The sequence below is a fragment of the Orycteropus afer genome, unplaced genomic scaffold (genome assembly GCF_000298275.1).
Source record: "Orycteropus afer afer isolate SDZICR_OR568_19922 unplaced genomic scaffold, OryAfe1.0 scaffold00247, whole genome shotgun sequence".
Taxonomy (NCBI): Eukaryota; Metazoa; Chordata; class Mammalia; order Tubulidentata; family Orycteropodidae; genus Orycteropus; species Orycteropus afer.
This window is the reverse complement of record NW_006921834.1, coordinates 1988375-2009680: the sequence shown is the minus strand read 5'-3', so window position 1 is coordinate 2009680 and position 21306 is coordinate 1988375. Positions and strand designations below refer to the sequence as shown.

Sequence of the window (21306 nt, the reverse complement as noted above, 5' to 3'; positions counted from 1 at the left end):
TTTATTATTGTTTTAAATCATTATGTGTGGAAGTAATTTGTTATGCAGCGATGGCTAACTAACATGCTAGGCTACAGTATGAGGTTAGCCTTGGAGAGTGTTATGGCTACCTAGTACCACTCTGGCAAAAATATACCACAAATGGGATGGCTTAAACAAACAGAGTTTATTCTTACAATTTGGTGGCTTTAAGTCCAAGTTCAAAGTGCCAGGCTCTAAGGGGCTGGGTGAAAGCCCCTGAACCTTGGGGTCCAGCTCTGCCTCCTGCTCCCGTCCCACTGGAGCTAGACGGGTTTCTTCACTCAGACAGCTGCAGGCTGCTGAGGCTGAGAACCTCAAGGTTGACAAGTAAAAAGGCACAGTCCCTATGTTACCAAACCACATGGCAGGCCATTAACTTAAGTCCATTTTAAGTCCTAAGGTCGGCAGAGCATAGCAGGCTGCTGAGCAATGACACGGCTACATGTCCAACCGTGCCATAGGCTAGACCACTCTCAAAGCTTCTCCTTATACACAGGAAGCAGACCACATACCCAAAAGCAGCTATTCAGCTGCCTGTGGTACATCCACCATGGAGTTGATTACCAGTCTCATCATGGGGAATAACTACCACCAGCTGCCCAGCCACTCAACCACCAGCCAACTTGCCACACAAATTGACCTACCACAGAGAGGATGTACACATATGAGATAAAGGAAAAGGTAGGCGCTTTTAAGAGTTAAGTCTAAGGATGGGAAAGAGTTAAGTTTGATGGACAGTATCTTCTCAAGAAAATAAGAGGCAAAGTCATCCACTAAAAATGGTGGTACAAAGTAGGGACTACAAAGCTGAGGAAAAGGTAAGGGAATTCTGAAGATTAGATGAACAGTGACACAATTAACCAAGATTAGCCATATAGGGTTGCAACAGCCACCAGTTAAATCTGAAGAAGCCAAGCAAGATTGAGTGCTTGAGTTTAGAGATCAGGTATCTACAGTAGAGTCAGTTGGTATATTTATGTGAATTTCTAGAACTATGAACCTAGAAGGAATATAGTAAGAGATGGTGGGATTCATGACTTGGGATTTGGTAAAGGTGTGGAGACATCAGAACAACAAGGGGGTCAAATGAATTCAGGGTGCTGATGCAGGCCACTGAAATGACTGCCCATGGAGTCCCAGTTGGTAGACATGAAAATGAGTTTAGGAAGAAACTCATAGCCTGGGAAAAAAAGAGAATCAACATTTAGGGAAAGCAGGGGAGTATGGAAGCCAAGAGCAGGAAATCAGAAATCCCAGGTATGGTCATCACAAAAAGCTATGTATACCCAGCAAAGATCAATTTTCAGGGCCTGTGTTAAAATATGTAAAATGGTAAGTAAAAACAATAGCTTACATATAGTAAGCACTCTCCAACTATTTTAGCAACTCTTAATAAATCCTTATTTTTGTTTAAAAATTGTACAGCATTTGGTACACAGATATAACATAATAAAATCAAATTCAGGAAATCCATGACCCAATTTATCAAACAGACTAATAGGCTGTGTTTCTTCTTAATCTAAACTCCCTGGCCTCTTCCCTAGAGATAACACTATCTTGAATTTTGTTGTTTATCATTCTCTTTCCTTTTAAAAAACTTAATGTACCACATTTGTACAGGGCCTGTTTCTTCATATTTAAGATGATGCTTTGGATTAGGTGCTCTCAAAGCCTTCTTCCAGCGGTTAAGAGTATGTGAGATATGATGGTGCATATCAAAGTTACATACCTGGTAGAACCATATCAATGTTTATTTTAGATCTGTAACAGGCTCTCCTGTTGAAATCTCCAATTCAACTAGAGAGTATCTCAATGGAGCATCTAATCTCAAGATCAAAACTTTCTATCACTTTCAATTTGTATCTCTGCTGCAAAACCAACACAAGGGCACAAATAATCTTAAGGCCCTAACTCTGTTCAATGAAAACCTCAAACCCAAGCCTGAGGAAACAGAACTGAAACAGATGAACCTAGAAAACATACTTTATTTCAGTGACAAGTAGTTTAATAAAAATTAAGAGTCATGGTTGGATTTATAAGCAGTTTTTCATATAACCTGGATTTCTTCCTTTTAAGTATGTAAGTGTACATATAAATAAAATAACTAAACTTGTCTTCTTCAGGTTTCCTCAAAGTCTATTACACTGTTTTACTTTCATGAACCTTCTTTAAACAAGGTAAACACAAGTGCAAATCTGATCATATGGTTGTTATCTAGAGTTACTGTCTGGCCTAGGATGCTTTACTTCCTAGTTAATAAACAATCTCAGATTTCATATTTGTCTCAACAGTTAACAAATTATAAGAGTTAAGAGAGTTGGACCAGGCAGTGGAAATTGCTGTACTGAGGGCAAACACCCTATTCATACACAGGTCTGCATTTATCAGACCTCAGTGTGCCTGGAATAGGTCAGCCCAGGCTGTTGTTATAAGGCAACAGGCTAATAGATCTTCAGTGGCCTCTGGAAAGGTCAAGATTGTAAAGCAAGATGTGAATATGTTCTGAAACTTAACATTATCAGGAAGACAGTGACCAAAAGAATGAACAACTGCTATAGCATTTTTCTCATGGAATTTAGATAGTTTTTCCTTACACCAGTGAGTTGGCACACTGAAACAAATTTTCTTAAATTAAATGTCTCTCCTTCCCAAAGCCAGTCCTGCTTCAATCATTTAAAATATGGTATATAAATTGCCTTGATTTTTATAAACTGCCTCTTTAAAATATGTTATCTCCTCAGTTTCTGTCTACTTTGGAGTTTAATAAGAAATGTGAAAAATACAACAAAATCACCTGAAGAAGTACATATATATGTACATTTTTGTCTAAAAGACTAACACAGCAGCGACTGTTCTGCCTCACCAATATGAAAGGATATTGCAATGCATTATTTGAAATTAAATCCAAATACTCTCCCAGTTTAGCTCAGGCATAGCTACCAAGATAGTTAAGTACTACTTATTACCTACATTTATAGATTCCTGGTGAGAACATTTACAAATCACAATGGCGCTTCTCAAATCCCCTACAGAGAATCTTCTGAAAAAAAAGCAAGGCTTCTCCTTGGGATGAAGTATGGAAGCCCTGGATAAGACCAAACTATAGGCCTCAAAGGCTCACTTTCTGGGCTAAGCTTTTGAAATACTTCTGCATCTAACCTTTAACCATAACACTTGACATGAACTGAAACTGAGGCAGAATATTCAACTGTTTACCTTCACAGAGTTCACATTCCAAAGGAAAGGCATCCCTTCTAAAAAAGAGGGTTAAGATAAAGGAGCTTCTCCTCCTAATTTCTGCTAATAGTGGAGTTAGTAACTACTTTATACTAGTTCTCGAGAATCTCCAAACATTTCTAGCAAACTAAATCCAGACTAGTGAATCTCAGGCCAAATAAAAATCTTAAGCAGTCTCTTAAAGCTCCTGAACCAGCCAAACTGGCTGTTTTAATCATTAGTTTACTAAAGAAACAATAGGATTGTCCATTTTGTGAGCTAACAGAAGATTCTCCAATAGTGAATGCTACTCACACTCTTTAATGTCAGAAGTTTTGGAACCAAATTCTAGCAGTCGTGAGTAAACAGAAGTCATAGTGAACAACAAAGTTTTTCACAAATAATAGATGTTAGCCTACTTCACCCCTAAAGATACTTAAAAAACACAAAGTGACTATCTTCTATTTAATTCCTTTGTTGAATTGTATTCAAGTAGCTAATTCCTTGCAGTGAGACCCTCATTGCTTGTTAAATAGGAATTCTGGGTTACAAATATAAGACTGCTTTGTTCTGTCATCACCCAAACAAACAAAATCAAGAGTTTCTTATTTTCCAGAAATAAACCTATTTTTAAATGAAGTTAAATTCTTGTGAGGTATTGACTGATACACAAACATAAGGAACCAAAATTAGGTGTTGTAACAGATCTCGCCCCCCCACTAAATAAATCACCACCCTCTCCAGAAGAAATAGTCTACTTATTCAATCAAGGTCAGAGTAAGAAGCAAAAACACTATTGTACTGGAAGCTTATCTTGGAACCTGTTTTAGAGATCAGAACTACACAGAGAGCTCTGCTTCATTAAGTGAGAATCCTGTTTTGTGTAAAACTCTTAGAAGGAGGCACTCCATAGGCGCCCAGCCCTCTCCTTATCTGTTACCCCAAACAATGCTAGACAGATCATTTTCTGAATTATCCCTCAGTATACTTCATCTGAGTTCCTATCTATACCAGATGCCAAATCCCTCCTCATGGCAGAGTTTTAAAACCAAACAAAGCCTGGAAACAACCAAACAAAAAAGAAAACTAAAGTAATAAAAAAAAAAAAACTGGTCTGAGGAGATTATGAAGTCCTGTTGCAAGGGCCAACAAGAAGCTAGGACAGCCAGATCCTTGGGTTCTTGGGGGTTTCAGAAGTTTAACTTGTTATATACACATCCCAGGGTAGTCAGCAGGGCCCTCATACAAGTTTTGAAGCTTAATCAAATTTCACACACAGGTGGAAAGCCTATCCCTTTTTCTACATGTACACTGGTTGTTCCCTTCCATCTCAAGCTTCACTCCTACATAATCTACACCTAAGAATGGGGGAGATGAAAAAATAAAATAAACCTGCCCTAGGTTGGAAAAATTCAAGAAGCAAGATGTTTGTTCTAAGTTATTCTAATCAAGATGGGGTATTTTGCTATATAAATTCTATCACCATCTTAGTGACTCTTTGGATAAAGATGCACTAATCAGAAAAGGCCCATTCCTGTACAAGCTAAAAAGAAATAGGTTCATGTGTGTTAGAGAACAAAAATACACAGTTACTTATTTCCAAACAGTTTCCTATCTGCTTTAACTGAATCCTTCAAAATCACTGTAAATCACTGTGTTTCATTAATATGGAAAAGGATGTGATTTCTGATTTTGGGGCTGCAAGTATCCTTAACCAAACTATCATGATAGCTAAGTCGATGGTTTATTTCGAACAGCTCTTCTGAGTATGAGGGTTCTTGCATCAAGTAAATGAGGACTCAAATGAGGGAGGAAAGAAAGTGCTTGTCAGTTTGAAAGTCACAGTTTATCTTTCTATAATTAGGAGAAAAATGAAGAACCCATTGGTAGCAGGAAGAAGCAAGAATCTTCTTAATTCCAGCATCTGCAATGAAAGGGGAAAACAGAGTTCTTAGTTCCTGTTAATGACCAAAGGACCAAATGCATCTGATAAGAAGCCACACAATTATAACCTAATTAAAATCTTTTGGTTTGCCGGAGGAATCTGCTGTTGTTAATGGCAAAACACCAAGTACCTCTGACCCTTAGCTCTTTAGTGTCACTAAGCACACAGAAACATGTTAATTGAATTAAAAACATTCTATACAGCAATCAATATATACTCCTTGTGTCAACAGTTTCACAAGTGAGAAGAAAATCAAATAACTATCCAGGCCATTGACTCCTTCAGATAATTCTGGATTAATTCTAATTAATTTATACTTATTTTTTTTCTTCCACACTCAGTCATTAATTAAAAAATATTTTGTAGTTCCTACAATGTACATTAAGGGAACAAAATTAATATATTGTTTTTAGGCACGTATCATCTAGGAAAAAGTGGAACTGTTGATAAAAACACGAACAGGATAAAGCATAAAGTGCTAAGTTAACTTAAATCTTTTCCATGTATATATATTAAAAAAAAAATCTCTGCTCACATTAAATTCCTTAAGAGCACAAGTAACATCTCCTATTTCTTCTGTATCCTATGAAAGCAGCTATAGAGTTATGCACACACATTCAAAAAAAGGATACTTCATTTAAAAGGATAAAGAGGTCTGTGGCTGTTTTGAGATAAGAATTCTTTATCTAACCTAGGATTTTTTTTTTCCTGATCTTTCAGGTGTTACAAAGAAAAAGCAATTTTCAGTGTGTAAGCCACTCCTTGGAAGGAAGGTTGGGCAATCCTACTTCTGTAGTGATACTGCCTCGGAAACCCAAGGAGGGGTGGCTATGAGTAGGGGCGGACTTGATGGCAAATAACAACAACAACAAGGAGCTTAACAGCAGAGAGTTAAGTTCCAAAGGACAGACGTGTCTGGTATTAATGTTTTACAGGCAGAAGTTTCTCCTAGGTTTTCATCCTAGAGCAGTCATTTTTGTTAGATAGTATCTGTACTATATCATCGCCACACATCCTGTGCAGTATGTCAGAGAGGAACTCAGAGTCACTATTTATCCTAGTTTACTCAATATGTGCTTTCCGGACACATTCTAGTACTACTGAGTCTCTCACTCTTGGGGCCAAATCCCATTTTCCAGCTTCCACAAGTATTTAACAATTTGGTATCAGAACCTACTAAGAAAAATGACTGGTACCTAGAAGTAGCTGAAAAATATTAAGTGTCCATAGTAAAGGGAGTTTCCTTTTAGCATCCCTTTTGTACTTCTTACTAGAAGAAACATCAGTTTTGGTACAAAATGAATCTTAACTCATGGATGCATTTGCTTCACTGTCCAGATAGAGTGAATGAACTGGGAGGCAACAGACCAACTATTTATTCGGTAAATAGTCACTGAGAGCCTATATCTGCAAGACAGAGGGGGATATAATTTCATTTCTAGCCTCTATTAATATTCTTTTGCCAGGAGTAGCATGGCTGGGCAACCTCAGCCAAGATAGCATTTGAGGCATCAAATTTGGCTCCATGCATAGGGTAACCTTAAGGAGAGGTTTCATTTGGGAAAGATTCTGGGCTCATAAAGATTTTGCGAGGTTCTGCTAAATCAAATACTCAGATAAGATCAACAGTGCAAGACTCTTAGAGACCCAAAACTTTTTAAGTGCTCATTAAAAAGTATGAATTTTTTGATAACTGTTAAACTGTACCACATAGGGAAAGAATTGCAGAGCAGTGAAGCACAGCTGTCTGATTAATCTCAGTCCATTAAAGAGGCCTGATAGATCTAGAATGCAACTTAGATAAGGGAAAAAAAAAAAAAAAGGCAGTGTGTACTAACGTTAGGGAAAACAACTTGGCATGTTAACAGAATTCTAATTTAACCAGTAAATGCCTATTCATTAGCGTGTAAAGCCATAACAGAGGCTATATACTTAAAAAACACATGCACACACAAAGCTTTAATTTGGTACCATAATCTGAAAGAAAATTGCTTTATGTCCAGTTAAATGTTGCTGCCATCTGAAGAGATAGTGAAATAAAACTGAAACACTTACTTGATGAGATATTCAGTTACTGTGCATTTCCATCTACGGAGTAAAAATATTTCAAAATAAATACACCATGCCAACTGACATTCATTCCATCTATCCCCTGTTCTTAGTAAACACAAATGACTTATTCCTGGGGTACACTGAATTGCAATATAAAAATAGAATTTAAATTTAGTGATTAGATTCTACTCAAGAGCATGGGAAAAGAAAATAGCACCTCACCTATCTAACCATTTGGCATATAATCTGGTGATCTCATTTTTTGAGAAATGAGAGTATCCAAAGGGAATCTTCTATCCACTCATAAATTAGCTCAAACAGTCGCGAAGACAGAAATCAAGGAAATCTGAATTTAGTGGCAACACAAGGAAAAGGAAGTTTACATTAAATAAAATTACTTAGTATCTTGGGTACTCCATATGTGGGAATTTCTTTATCACATATGGCACGTATGATACAAATTTAGTATCTGTTATTCAGAATGGCTTTTGGTGTCTAGGGAAGAAATACGAATGACATTCCTTATACTGGTTCTTAAAACCTATTACTTTCATTTTTTTCCCTACTCATTTGTTTTTAGGTCCCTGCAATCCCATTCCTAATCTCAATTCCCAATTAAGGTTATGCCTTGAAAGTCAGGGTACTTTCTCTTAGACAAAATCAATAGTCTTTTTACTGGTCCCTGAATTTACCAATGATATATGTCAGTCTTCACTTTGTCTTGAAACTATTCTTTTGACTTCTGTACTTTGCTGTTTATAATTTATTGCCCCTAACTAGGGTCAGGACTAGGGTGAAGTGCTTAATTTGAATACAAAACTTGAGGTGGCACTCACTCACAAGGTTGTGTAAATGCGAGGTTTTCAGACTGAACATTTCTTTGCATAATAAAGACCAATTATACTTAGCATAATGAAAAGACTAAAAGAATAATTTTGCCTCTATTTCACTTACTATTTTTCCATGGCAGAACATACGGCAGAGACTTGGGAACTCGCATGCCTGAAGCCAGGTTACTCTTATGTTCCATAACTATGTTGCTTGCAGAGCTACAAAAGGAAAGAAGAATTTGACAATGCAGGCATATCTATATTCTTCAGATAGGCACACATAAGACAATCAAAATGTGTTTTTTTGTAATTTGAGGAAAATAACAACCTGCATGCATCTGAAATATAAACACATTTCCATCAAAACATTCCTGCAATTAAAATGATTACCACTTCTCTGGAAAGCTCACTGTTCTATACAGGCATTAAGATGGGTCCAACCATTTTCGTTTTCCAGAAATTGAGATAAACAGCAATGCCATCTACTGTTCAGCTATATGACAGCCTCATCAACTCACTCAATAAACAAGACATAAAACAAAATGCCAAGACAACGAAACCAAACGTAGGAAATCTCATAGAACTGAGGTAAAATTAAAGTTATACCAGTGGAATTCACTTTTAAGTTTTACTATCTTAGGCACAAACAAAATAGCTTACATTAACTGACCTCAGGAGCTAAGAGAATCTTACAGTTTTAAATTAGATATAAACTCAGTGGGAAGAAGAGATGGATTTTCTTTCCTACTGAATAGGTATCCTGGATCTCCCAATTTCAAATCAAAGACTTTAAAAATATTTTTTCCCCAGACATCAGTTACCTAGAATAAAAATAATACAAGTGGTACAGCTAGAGAATTTTTCAAAGCATTAAAATAATGTGAACCTAGCAAAAAACCCAACTAAGATGCAAGGATGTCTGATACTACTTTCTGTCTCCTTTGCTAGACTCTAAGCAGTATCTTTTGTATCTCTCCCAAAGATTAGCACAAAGCACACAACCTTTACATGAATAAATAAGGATTGAAAAACCCGTATACACCAAAACAAAACCTAGATTAAGGTACTACCAAGGAACATCAAGAAAAGAGGTCAATTCATGTTGAGGTGGCTTCTATGGGTAGTGGGGCATTCCAATTTTGGGAGGCAGTGCTGGGAATACAACCATTTCATTTACCTGTTGTTGCCACAGTAGTTAGCTGTGCCCCAGACAAATGGGGTACTGGTCTGTTCCCACAAATCTGCCAAAGAAAGCAAAACATAGTTTGTGATACTACTAGGTAAGACACCAATTCATGCTAGTCGAACTTTTAAGATGGAAAATAATACACCTAAGTTTAGAGAAGTAAAAACTGATCAAGTATCCTGCCTAAGTGACATAGTAGTGGAATTTAATTGAAGCATATAAACACAAACGACATAAATAATAATAAACGTGCCTAGTAACAACCACACACAGATGGTACAACACAATTTATGGAGAAAAACAGATGTAAAGAAGTGCTTTTTCCAATCAAGAGGCATAAGCTGTTCAACGTGTCTGCGCAGGGATACAAATGTGCTCGTTTTGGGGACTAATAAAAATAATATGGCGTTCCAAACAACATGGTATGTTCATAAAAAAGAAAATCTTCCTTCTGTCTTAAGCAAATGACTTGAGATTTAGACATTGTGGATAAAAAGATGTAGAGGCACTTCACCTTTATCCCAGTCTTCGTCACAAGGAGGGCACCGCCATGTGCTCTCAGCCACAGTTTCTTGTCCAAGATTCCTTGTTTGGTTGACTGCAAAACAAGAGTCCACATAAGAATGGGATATGGGCAGGTTATTGTACTTAAACGAGTGACTACTAAGGTTGTAGGGTGGTCTAATGGGTCTTTGTTTCTGAAAAAATGAGTAGTATGGAAGATAAACAGAGAAGTCTTATCTCCTTGCTGAGATAACAAAGGGAAGCATGAAACAAAGATGTTTACCATATTTATGGTAATCAAAGGATTTTTATTTTTTTTGATAAATTATTAGTAAAATGAATCAAGTTGTTCAGAAGAGAAAGTAGTCTGATAAATACAAATTGACAACCTATGGCTGCTGCTGCTGCTGTTGTTGTTGTTATGTGCCATGAAGTCGGACTCGACTCACAGCGACCCCTCCTTGGGTTTCTGAGGCAGCATCATGACAGAAGTAGATTGACCAACCATCCTTCTGAGGAGTGGCTGGTGGGTTTGAACCGCCAGCCTTCTGGTTAGCAGTCAAGTGCCTTAGGCACTACACTACCAGAGCTTCTCCTATGTCTGCTAGGAGACAAAAATCTCAGAGGCAGAAAACTTGTTTTTCTGAAATGATGAAAACCAAAAATCAAGCCAACAACGTAGAATATAAATTTCAATACCAACCTCTAGTATTGAAACACTTTAGCTACTCAGTCTTACCAACATCCTGCTCAATACAACTCTTGTCATCACAGCTTGAGATATGATGACTAATTTCAGCCCGAGGAACCTGGTGACGAGCATTGAAGGGACAAGTCGCCAGTTTGTTTGCAACATCAGGATGATTCTATGGAAACAAAATTAAGGGGTCTGTCAGTTCTTTGGATCTATTAAAGCCTAAAGGGAGTGGCTCAGCCTTACTCTACAAATGGCTCCCCTCAATAAATCTGTGGCTTACTTTTGGTAGGTACACTCATCTTAGAAAGTTAAGAGGAAACTATTTACCGCTCCTGAAGACCATATAGACATTACTTCAATATTGCTGAAACATAAGCATTTTTGTTATGATCACAGAGACTGGTAACACAGTAGGGTAAAAGTGGCTTACAAAGAACTAAACATTGAATTTAGGATTGAGTATCTGAGCTATAGGAGCTCTGGTAGCATAATGCCTAAGGCACTTGACTGTTAACCAGAAGGCTGGTGGTTCAAACCCACCAGCCACTCCTCAGAAGGAAGGTTGGGCAATCCTACTTCTGTAGTGATACTGCCTCGGAAACCCAAGGAGGGGTCGCTATGAGTCGGGGCTGACTCAATGGCACTTAACAACAACAACATCTGAGCCATACCTTCCTTTCCCTGTTTATTTCTCAGGGTCTCAAGACCCAGAAGGCATAGAGTCTGTAATGATAGAGCTCACTAGATGTCTTTGAAAGATGATATTCAAGATGAAGAGTAACACTAAAACACACTTTAGTCTGCACTGCAGTAGCATCCCTGCTATTGTAACATAATAGTACTAGAAAATAGCTGTTGGAATCGAGCCACAGAAGAGGCAAACCAATGATTTTTCAGATTAACACAGGGATGCTTATTTAATGTAATGATGCCTGAAATGAGGCTCTGAAAAATTTGACATTTCGGCTATTTTACCAAGAAAAAGCCCAAATGCTATTGTCTACTCTATTGACTAAGTTCCTTCTTTTAAAACAAGAACACAAAATAATAGTTTAGTATCACCCAAAACTATAGTAAATATACCAACAGTTAAGAAACTTATGTATTAGGAGAAGCAAAAGATATGTCACAAGTGATTCTCAAAAAAATAAAAATAATGTGAAATGGGGAGAAAGCTGGAAAAAAAACACAGGCTTAAGAAACTTGTGCAGGAAAGAATCTCCATCATTTTTAATAAAGGATAACAACAGGCATTCCTTTGCAAAGACAAGAGCACTGAAAGAAGGGAGTTATGGCACTATCTTACTACTTGACTCCCTTTCCTAACCTATTCTTGGGAAATGTTTGGGAGACTACAGGAAGAAGTTATGGTGATATATTCTGATCCATACTGTTAAGGTTTAACCTTATGGGATTCTTGCCCTAGAAATTAAGTAGAGTTAGAAAAATAATCAACAAACACATTATAATCATATCTCTAGAATTTAAGAGAAACAACCTTTAAAAGATGTTAAATATGAGTTGTATACAGTTTGGATTAAATACCAAAATTATTTTCTAAGCTAAATCCTAACCGAATTTTGGCCTCTGTACCTGACATCTGCATTTTAACAATTCTTTCAAAGTGCCTTAAGTAATGAACCAGCATTTAATTAGCTTAGTAGCATAGTGCCTAAGGCACTTGACTGCTAACCAGAAGGCTGGTGGTTCAAACTCACCAGCCACTCCTCGGAAGGAAGATGGGGCAATCTACTTCCATAGTGATACTGCCTCGGAAACCCAAGGAGGGGTCGCTATGACTCAGGTCTGATTCGAGGGCACATAACTCTATAAAAGAGTGACCAGACAGAAGAGACCCGCTGAGATTTTTTTATTCTCCCTAATTACGCTTACTGTTGACACTTGAGAAAATTATTATTAGGAATAACCTTTTTTTGGGCTGACCTTTAGATGTTAATCTGAAATCTCTGAAATTTCTAAACAAAAAAAACCCAGAAATAAGTATGTTACAGTACTCAATTCTTATATTTCAGGAAAATGAACACATCAAACTCGTAAGTCATGAGGGATTTCTCAGTGCTACTAGCAAAAATTAGTGTTTCTTCTGTTTTACAAAGGGTGAAGACTCCGGACAAGCTGGTTATAAAAGGTGCTTTGTCACTAGTAAGGAGCTCTGATGGTATAGCAGTTAAGGCATTTGGCTGCTAACCAAAAAGTCAGTGGTTAGAACCCATGAGCCACTCCACGGAAGAAAGATGGGGTCATCTGCTTCCTTAAGAGATTTACAGCCTTAGAAACCCAAGGGGGGTCATTATGAGTCAGAATCAACTTGAAGGCAATGAATTTGGTTTTTTGGTTTTGTCACTAGTGAGGGAGTTTAAAAAAAAAAAAGAAAGAAAGAAAACTAGGTATGCCAAAGAATTAAAAAACTGTTTTTTATAAATGTTGGCATTCAGAAACAAAGAGGCAGATTCCCAAAACAATTCCAGCATTCAATGAAAACATTTATGCTAAAATGATCTGATATTTATAAAATCTGGCTGTTTTGGAGAACTCAAGAGGACATTAGAGGACAAATCATGAAAACACCACCCTACCTTTCTGCACTTGATAAGATGATAAGGAAACCTGCAGGCCCTGATCTGGTGGTTTTTATCATAGGGGCATTGTAACAGTTTTTCAGGGTCCAGCGAATCAACTGAAAGAGAAAAAACAGGTAAGTATAAAGAATAGCAGGTTTTTGTGAAACTACAGCATTCTAGGCACACTGAATTTTTCAACAGAATTTGTAAGAACAGAACAATATTGTCTAAAGACAATTTGGATTTTTTAAAGGGTAACTAAGGCACCTGACTGCTAACCAGAAGGCTGGCAGTTCAAACCCACCAGCCTCTCCTCGGAAGGAAGGTTGGGCAATCTACTTCCATAGTGGTACTGCCTAGGAAACCCAAGGAGGGGTCGCTATGAGCTGGGTCTGACTCGAGGGCACATAACAACAGCAACAACACAAACATTCATTTATTTATTTTTATTTATGGGGCTTCCTCAATTACCCTCCCCCTAAAGAAAACTCTGGAGCTCTGGTAGCGTAATGCCTAAAGCATCTGACTGCTAACCAGAAGGTTGGCAGTGCAAACCCACCAGCTACTCCGTAGAAGGAAGACTGGGCAATCTACTTCTGTAAAGATTCACTGCCTTGGAAACCGAAAGGGGGTCACTATGAGTTGGAATCAACTAAATGGCATTAAGTTTGGTTTTGGTTTAAAGAAACTCTATCAGTAACTCTATGTAGATAAAATTGTGTTATCACTGAAACTTAGTAAGTCCAGTATAACCAACTATCATGGGATGGGGTCTTAGCTCATGTTTGGCTGTATATGGTTGTTCTCATTGTTAGTCACCCTCAGTACAAAAACAAAAGGTTAAATGATATGATCTCCTCTTCTCCTTTTCTAAAAGTGCTAATTCAGGGTCATTTCTATTCTCAACTAATGGCCAGAGCTTCCCAACTAGTATGTTAAAAGCTTGGATGGATTATAGGTATGTAAATAAATCAATTGGGGACCCTCTGCACCTGCACACATTCCCCCTTCCCACCCAAGTCCTAGGGCAAGATGACAGTAGTTAATCTCCATCAGCATCTCTGGCTATATACTTTGTATGCTGTGACATGAAAAAAGTTGGGTAGTACTGTTCTACATCTGTTACATGTTCTATAGAAGCTTGAGAAATATTAGTTGATTTATTTTTCATCTGTCTGCTTTAACTTACTCTTACACACTCTATACATGTTCCTGATCTTGGTTGCTTTAGTTATCTCTCAAATGAAACCTTTACCAGATAGGTGGTTTTACTTTGACATTTTACATGGATACAAAAAAAAAAAAAAAAAAGAAAATAGAGAATTCTTTAGTGACTGCCAACCTGGCCATCTAAAAAGCAGAACAATCTGCAAAAAATAGAACCTCCTGAGGTTAAGACAATTGCAGACATAAGGAGCTAGTGTATGAAAGAAAGCCCCTAACCTACATAATAATGCTATTTAAAACTTCTTGCAGGCTTTACAAGATGTTAGGCTGAGCCCCCCCCAGGTTTTTAAAAAACTATTGTGCTTTCGATGAAGGTTTACACAACGGTTTAGGTTCTAATTCAACAATTCTACACAAATTGTTCAGTGACATTGGTTACATTCTTCACAATGCATGAACATTGTCATTATTTCCATTCTAGTTGTTCCATTTTGAGCCCCAAATTTTAACAAGTCTGGTTAAGGAAGGGAAATCAAATGGTTAAGCACATTCTGCATACATTATGTGGACAAAAGGCAACTTAATAAAACGTTCTTGCCACCACAGAGGAATGATAAAAATGAAGTAAGATATAAACAATTCACATTTGATAAGAAGCTTATAAACCAGAAGACTACTAGGAAAATCAGAAGCCAGTGGGGAATTGAAACAGACAGTTTCACTGGAAGAGTGGTAAACATGGAACAAATTGCTAACCATGATCATGATGTAAATGAGCCAGAAAGGTGACTTGAAGGACAGAATGAATAGGAAGAAAAAGTCTGAGAAGAGAAGCAAGCTTATTATGCCAACCAGGCTCTTTCTGACCAGCATTTTTTTATTTTTAATTTTTGAGGCTTCCGTTTATTTTTATTTTTATTTTTGAGGCTTCAGGACACCTAGGGAGAGTTTACAGATGACATTGTTATTAGTTTCCCTTCATTTAATCCATTCTATCACTAGCAAATGTTAGGTTACGTTAGCAGCTGACAAACTGCATGTACCTTATGATTCATACACATCATACGGCCCATACAGTGGCATGCGTCAGAGCTGATAATGATAGCTTCCTACCATAATGCTTTATTTCTTGGTCTCTGGTGACTTAGTTTTAATCTGGTTTGTGCAGATTAAAAAATATTTTTAATAATAGAATATATACATATATTCCTGTTAGAAAAAACTCAAACAATACACATAAAAAGAAGTTTCCCTACAGATGTTATTCATTCCTTCCTTCCCTGGAGTAATCAAAGTTATTAGCTTGGGTTAGGTGTAACCCAAGTTACAGAAAATCTTCTATGCATGACACATACATACACACACACAGGAGATATATATATATATATATATATATAAATAAATAAATATAATCATACTGTACTTTTCCACTTAATATATCTTGGATCTCCTTCCATGTCAGTACATACAAAGAATAGTTCATTGTTGAATATGGATGCACCACAGATTTTGAATTAATTCCCTTACTGATGGACATTTAGGTTGTTTCCAGTTTTTACTATTATGTACTGTACTGTGACTAATATTAGTGCAACAACATCTTTGTGCATTGTGTAACTATTTTTTTTTATACTTCATCTCATGTCATTGACCACAGTTTACCACAATGCAACAGCTCCCCTCCCACTTCCTCCCCATAGTTACCTCTTCCCAGTGTCCATCCCTCCATACACTCCTGCCCCCTGAGCTGTCTCCCTGTGCATAAGCAGCCCTTCTTTCTCCCATGATTGTTCTCTCCAAGGAGTGTATCTACTTGAGGTAAATGTTTAACTCATATGCCTGTATTTTGTTTGGCTAGAAACCACAGGTGTGGGTTCAATTCCAGACCTGAAGGGCAGCTAGGGGCCATAGTCTCAGTGGTTCCACCAGGCTCTATTGGACCAGCAAACCTGGTCCCCACCTTTTTTTCTTTTTTCTTCTCGAAATGATTTTGAGTTTTGTTCCACATTGTTCTCTTCCTCTCTATCAAGATCTCCTACATAGATCCCCTTCCAGGTGGATGACAGTGGTAGCCAGGCACTATCTAGTTCTTCTGGTCTTGTAGTCGTATAGGCTGCAGATCGGATGGTGTACCAGTCACTAGGACTAACTGTTTCCATGAATTTTGGTTTTCTTCATTCTTCTTTGCTCTGGGCGAGGAGAGACCCATCATTGCATCTAGATGGCAGCTTGCTAGCTTTTAAGATCCCAGTCACTACTCGCCAAAGTAGGAGGTGGAAAAATGTTTTGTATAGTATGTTATGCCAATTGAGCTTGATGTCCCCTGCAACTATGGTCCCAAGCCTGCAGGTTCAACAACTCGGTCCCTCTGGGTAGCTGGCTGTGACCAAGCAGTGACCACAACAACCTTGCCCCTTGTCAACTCTACTATACACCTGGGAATTCTGATCATTCACATAAACTTATAGGACCATTGTCTGCCAACCCTATATATGTTCTTGGATACAATCCCCATTTCTTAGACATACCTAATCTTTCAGCCTGTCCACCCATCTATCCACCCATATACCCATGTTTGCCTTCACTGACAACGCAGTACTGTATGTGCAGAAGGGTTCATATTTGTTGTCTGTACCTCCCATGTACCTCTCTATGTCTTTCCTATCCTCAATGCTGCCACGTTGATCACTTTACATTTGGTACATTGCCCTTCTCCTCACGCAAGTCAATACTTATCTTTATCTATCTAACAGCCTTCCCTCTCCTCCCCTCTCACCCCTGGTAACCAACAAAGAAAATTTCCTTCTATAGATAAACCTTTCCTTAACTTTTACAATAACGGACTAATAATACAGTATTTGTCCTTTTGTGATTAACTTATTTCACTCAGCATAATGTCCTCCAAGTTCATCCATATTATGCAGTGTTTTGCAGATTCTACATTATTCTTTAGCATTGCTTAGTATTCCATTGTGTGTATGTACCATAGTTTGGTTATCCATTCCTCAAGTTGATGGACACCTAGGTTGTTTCCATCTTTTGGCTATTGTAAATAGCACTGCGATGAACATGGGTGTGCATATATATATGTTCTTGTCATGGCTCTCACTTCTTTAGGGTATATACCTAGTAATGGAATGGCTGGGTCAAATGGTATTTCTAATTCCAACTTTTGAAGGAATCGCCATACTGCTTTCCACAATGGTTGTACCATTTTACAGTCCCACCAGCAGTGTATGAGAGTCCCAATCTCTCCACAACCTTGTCAGCATTTGTTATTTTCTGTCTTACTGAACTTTGCTACTAGTGCTAGAGCAAGATGGTACCTCTTTGTTTTTTTGATTTGCATCTCTCTAATAACTAATGATCGTGAGCATTTCTTCATATGTTTGTTGGCCGCTTGAATATCCTCTTTGGTAAAGTGTCTATTCATGTCTTCTGCCCATTTTTTAATTGGATTGTTTGTCATTTTGTTATTGAGGTGTTGGAGTTTTCTATAAATTCTAGAGATAAGTCCCTTGTCAGATATGTCATTACCAAATATTTTTCCCCAATCTGTAGGTTCTCTTTTGACTCTTTTGGAGAAGTCTTTGGAAGCACATAAAAATTTAATTTTTAGAAGGTCCCAATCACCTGGTTTGTCTTCTGCTGTTTGTGCATTTTGAATTATGCTTGATAGTCTATTTATGCCATATAATAGGGCCCTTAAATTTGCCCCTAAATTTTTCTTGAGGAACTGTATAGTTTCAGGTTTCACATTTAAGTCTTTGATCCATCTGGAGTTCATTTTTGTGTATGGTGTGAGGTACAGATCTTGTTTCATTTTTCTGCAAATGGATCTCCAGTTTTGCCAGCACCATTTATTAACCGTGTAACTATTTCTTTAGGACAGACACCTAAGGGTGCTGCACTGAAGTGTATGTGCATTTTAAGTTGTAGTAATTACTACTGAAGAGTAGTTGGAGAATTTTTGTTCTGCTCTCTGGAAACATATCTTAATTTGCAAAACAAAGTAGGCTTGATAAACTTCCCCCACTAACACAGACTCAGCTGTTTCTCAAACTTGGGCAGGTCCTACAACCCAAGGTGAGAGATGGAGGATACATGATGGAAATAAAGGACCAGGTATGGCGAAAGTGTTATTAGCTAAGAGGTACAGCACCAAAACATAAAGTAGAAATCTTTAGGAATTAGATTCAGGACTCTGATTAAGGCTGGAGTTCTAGGTCAATCTGGGAAAAAGGTCAACTACTAGTGTTTCCTCAGGTATTAAATCACTTGGGGATTGTGTTAAAATGCAGATTATGATTCACTAGGTTTTGGATAAGGCCCAGGATTATGCATTTATAATACACTTCTAGATTGTATTTTTTTAAAGATAAAAATGTGGCTGAGAAAAGTGAGAGAGAAAGGAGAGAGGTTGCTTTCTAATTTAACAGAGATTAGTTAAGTTTCCAAGAATAAACACTTACTATGCAAGATTCCTCTGCTAGGTTGCTATGTTTTGGGAGCTCTGGTAGCTAGTGCCTAAGGCACTTGACTGCTAACCAGAAGCTTGGCGGTTCAAACCCACCAGCCACTCCTCGGAAGGAAGATGGGGCAATCTACTTCTGTAGTGATACTGCCTGGGAAATCCAAGGAGGGGTCACTAGGAGTTGGGTCCAACTCGACGGCACATAACAACAACAACAACGCAAGATTCCAGATTTTAAGTAAATGTATTTTAAGAAAAACTAAGGGGTAGGGGAAGCCTAGGGAAGAACAAAGAGAATCATCTTTCTAGAGCAATGATTCTCAAAGTAGAATCCTAAAGTTAGCAGTGTCAGCATCCCCTGGGAATTGTTAGAAATGCAAATTTTCAGGTCCTACCCCAGATCTTCTGAATTAGAAATTTGGGGGTTGAAGCCCAGCAACCTGTGTTTTAACAAGCCTTCCAGGTACATGTTAGTATGAGAATCACTGTTCTAGATATTTAGCAAAGACTACTATTTCCACGAGGGAGTTCTGATGGTTTAGTGCCAAAGGAATCTAACTGCTAAATGGTTCAAACCTACCAGCCACTCCTAAGAAGGAAGACTACTTCTGCAATCTACTTCTGTAGAGATACTGCTTTACAAACCCAAGGAGCTCATTATGAGTTGAAATCAACTCGACAGCAGTGAGTTTGGCTTTTTTTGTTTATTTCCATGAAGTTTCTATATTTTAGTGATAAAGATTTTCATTGGACTCTTCCTAGACAGTTGACTGGGGCTAAAATATCCTTTAGGTGGAACTTACTATAATGAGATTCTGAACAAAATAGCAAAGCAGGAAACAAAGCTAGCCCTGTTGACAAGCTTTATCCCATAAGCATCACTCAGGTGTTCCTCAAACTTGGTCATGGCCTAGAAATCACTGTGCCTTATGGAGTATCAAGTAGGGCACCATGTAGGAACAACATATAGCCAGTCCCCAGGTTACAAACATCCGTACGTACAACGTGTACTTACAAACCAATCCCTGTAAAGCCTATTACATTAAAAATTCAAGGTACATACAATAGTCTGTAATAATGAACAGGCACTGTTATGTAGCATCAAAATATTATTATGACTATATTATGTTAAAGATGTTTTAGTGTATCTGGAAGTGCTTCTTTAGAAAGGTACACTATATACCAAGACAAACATTTGACTGATGTTAGATATGAACCGTACCAAACTGTTCCGATTTACAAACAATTCGACTTAAAGACACACTTAGGAATGGAAGTTATTCATGATGTGGGGACTGCCTGTATAAGACTCTGGTTTTGACTCTTGTCCCCAACAACTATGTTAGCTTAGGTAAATCAATTAACCTAGGATCTATTTTCTCAGTTGTAAAAATTCAGGGTTAAATGATTTTTTAGGTCCTTTTTGGTTCTATACTTGATGATTCTAATGCTGGCTTTCCTTTGACTTCCTGGGCTATCTAAGGTTTCTGAATCACTTGAGAAATAAGAATTCTTCCCAAGATTTCTTTAACTCTAAAAGTTCAATGTACATCAATATTACTATGTATGTTGCATTATCCTTCAAAATAGAAAGAGAGGTTACTATTTCCATGACATACAAGGAGAAACTGAGGTTCTGAGGAATTTAAAATGCCTCATTTAATATAGTTTAACACAGGTATCCTCACTGTAGATTTTCAAAGCTCTGTGATTTCTTATACCTATTTAATTATTCACATTTCAAGTGTCACTCAAATTTGGGCACTTCTGTTATCACTTAGTGAATGAACCCTGGTGACTCAGTGGTTAAAATATTCAGCTGCCAACCAAAAGGTTGAGGGCTTGAACCCACCAGCTGCTTCAGGGGAGAAAGATGTAGCAGTCTGCTTCTGTAAAGATGTACAATCTTGGAAAACCTGTAAGGCAGTCCCACTCTGTCCTACAAGGTCACTATGAGTTGGAGTTGACTCGATGGCAGTTGGTTTTGGGTTTATCACTATCACAACAGCTTTTCCTTTTCCTCCTCAGCAGGAATAAATATTTCCCAACACACTAAATATCTTATGAAAACCCGTACTTATGAAAACTATATGTAAATAATTTAACTTATTTGCTAAAGCAACAAGAAATACATACTGTAAGTTTCTTCCATGTTGGAAATGAAGGAGCCGAATCCAAGTGCTAGGGGGAAAAAAGGCCACAGATCAGGGACTCAGAAGTAAAATGTAAGATAGCACTAAAGACGGCAGCACTAAAATAAAGATAACACTAAGAACTGGAGTCAAACTGGAATTGAAATTACTGAACTTCAATGTAAGGAAACCTTAATCCAGTGCCCCACCCCCAACTTTTTCCCCCTTTAAAGTATTCTTTGTTACTTTTTCAAAACATTTTGACATCATTGCCTAATTCATATCCTTGAAATAAATTCTAAGGCCCAGAACCAATAGTTAAGAAAAATCAAATATGACTAACTTAAACTGTACTCAGATGACAAGAGGTCAGTTTATTTTACACACCTTTACAACAACCTGTCACTGTTTACTAGCTATCAGGAATTGATGCTATTTAATGACAGAGGGGGCAAACCAAGACCACAAGAATACTATGCTATTTAAACATCTGTATAAAC

At 37.6% G+C, this 21306-nt stretch overlaps 1 protein-coding gene across 1 annotated transcript; it reads right to left on the bottom strand.

Moving 5' to 3' along the window:
• Window positions 1-8180: 8180 nt before the first annotated feature.
• On the bottom strand, window positions 8181-20826 carry GTSF1 (gametocyte specific factor 1). Its single transcript, XM_007949465.2, has 6 exons — window positions 20811-20826; window positions 13049-13149; window positions 10494-10620; window positions 9765-9848; window positions 9242-9305; window positions 8181-8283 (listed from the first exon to the last, which is right to left on the bottom strand). Exons 1-6 carry the CDS (start codon window positions 20824-20826, stop codon window positions 8181-8183), a joined length of 495 nt encoding a protein of 164 aa, XP_007947656.2.
• Window positions 20827-21306: the final 480 nt, after the last annotated feature.

Excerpts from the sequence above, each read along its gene's own strand:
- GTSF1 (XM_007949465.2), bottom strand. Across the intron at positions 9,849-10,493 it reads TTGTATTGAGCAGGATGTTG|TCAACCAAACAAGGAATCTT; the intron begins GTAAGACTGAGT and ends CTTGTTTTGCAG. Across the intron at positions 8,284-9,241 it reads AACTACTGTGGCAACAACAG|CTCTGCAAGCAACATAGTTA; the intron begins GTAAATGAAATG and ends TTCCTTTTGTAG.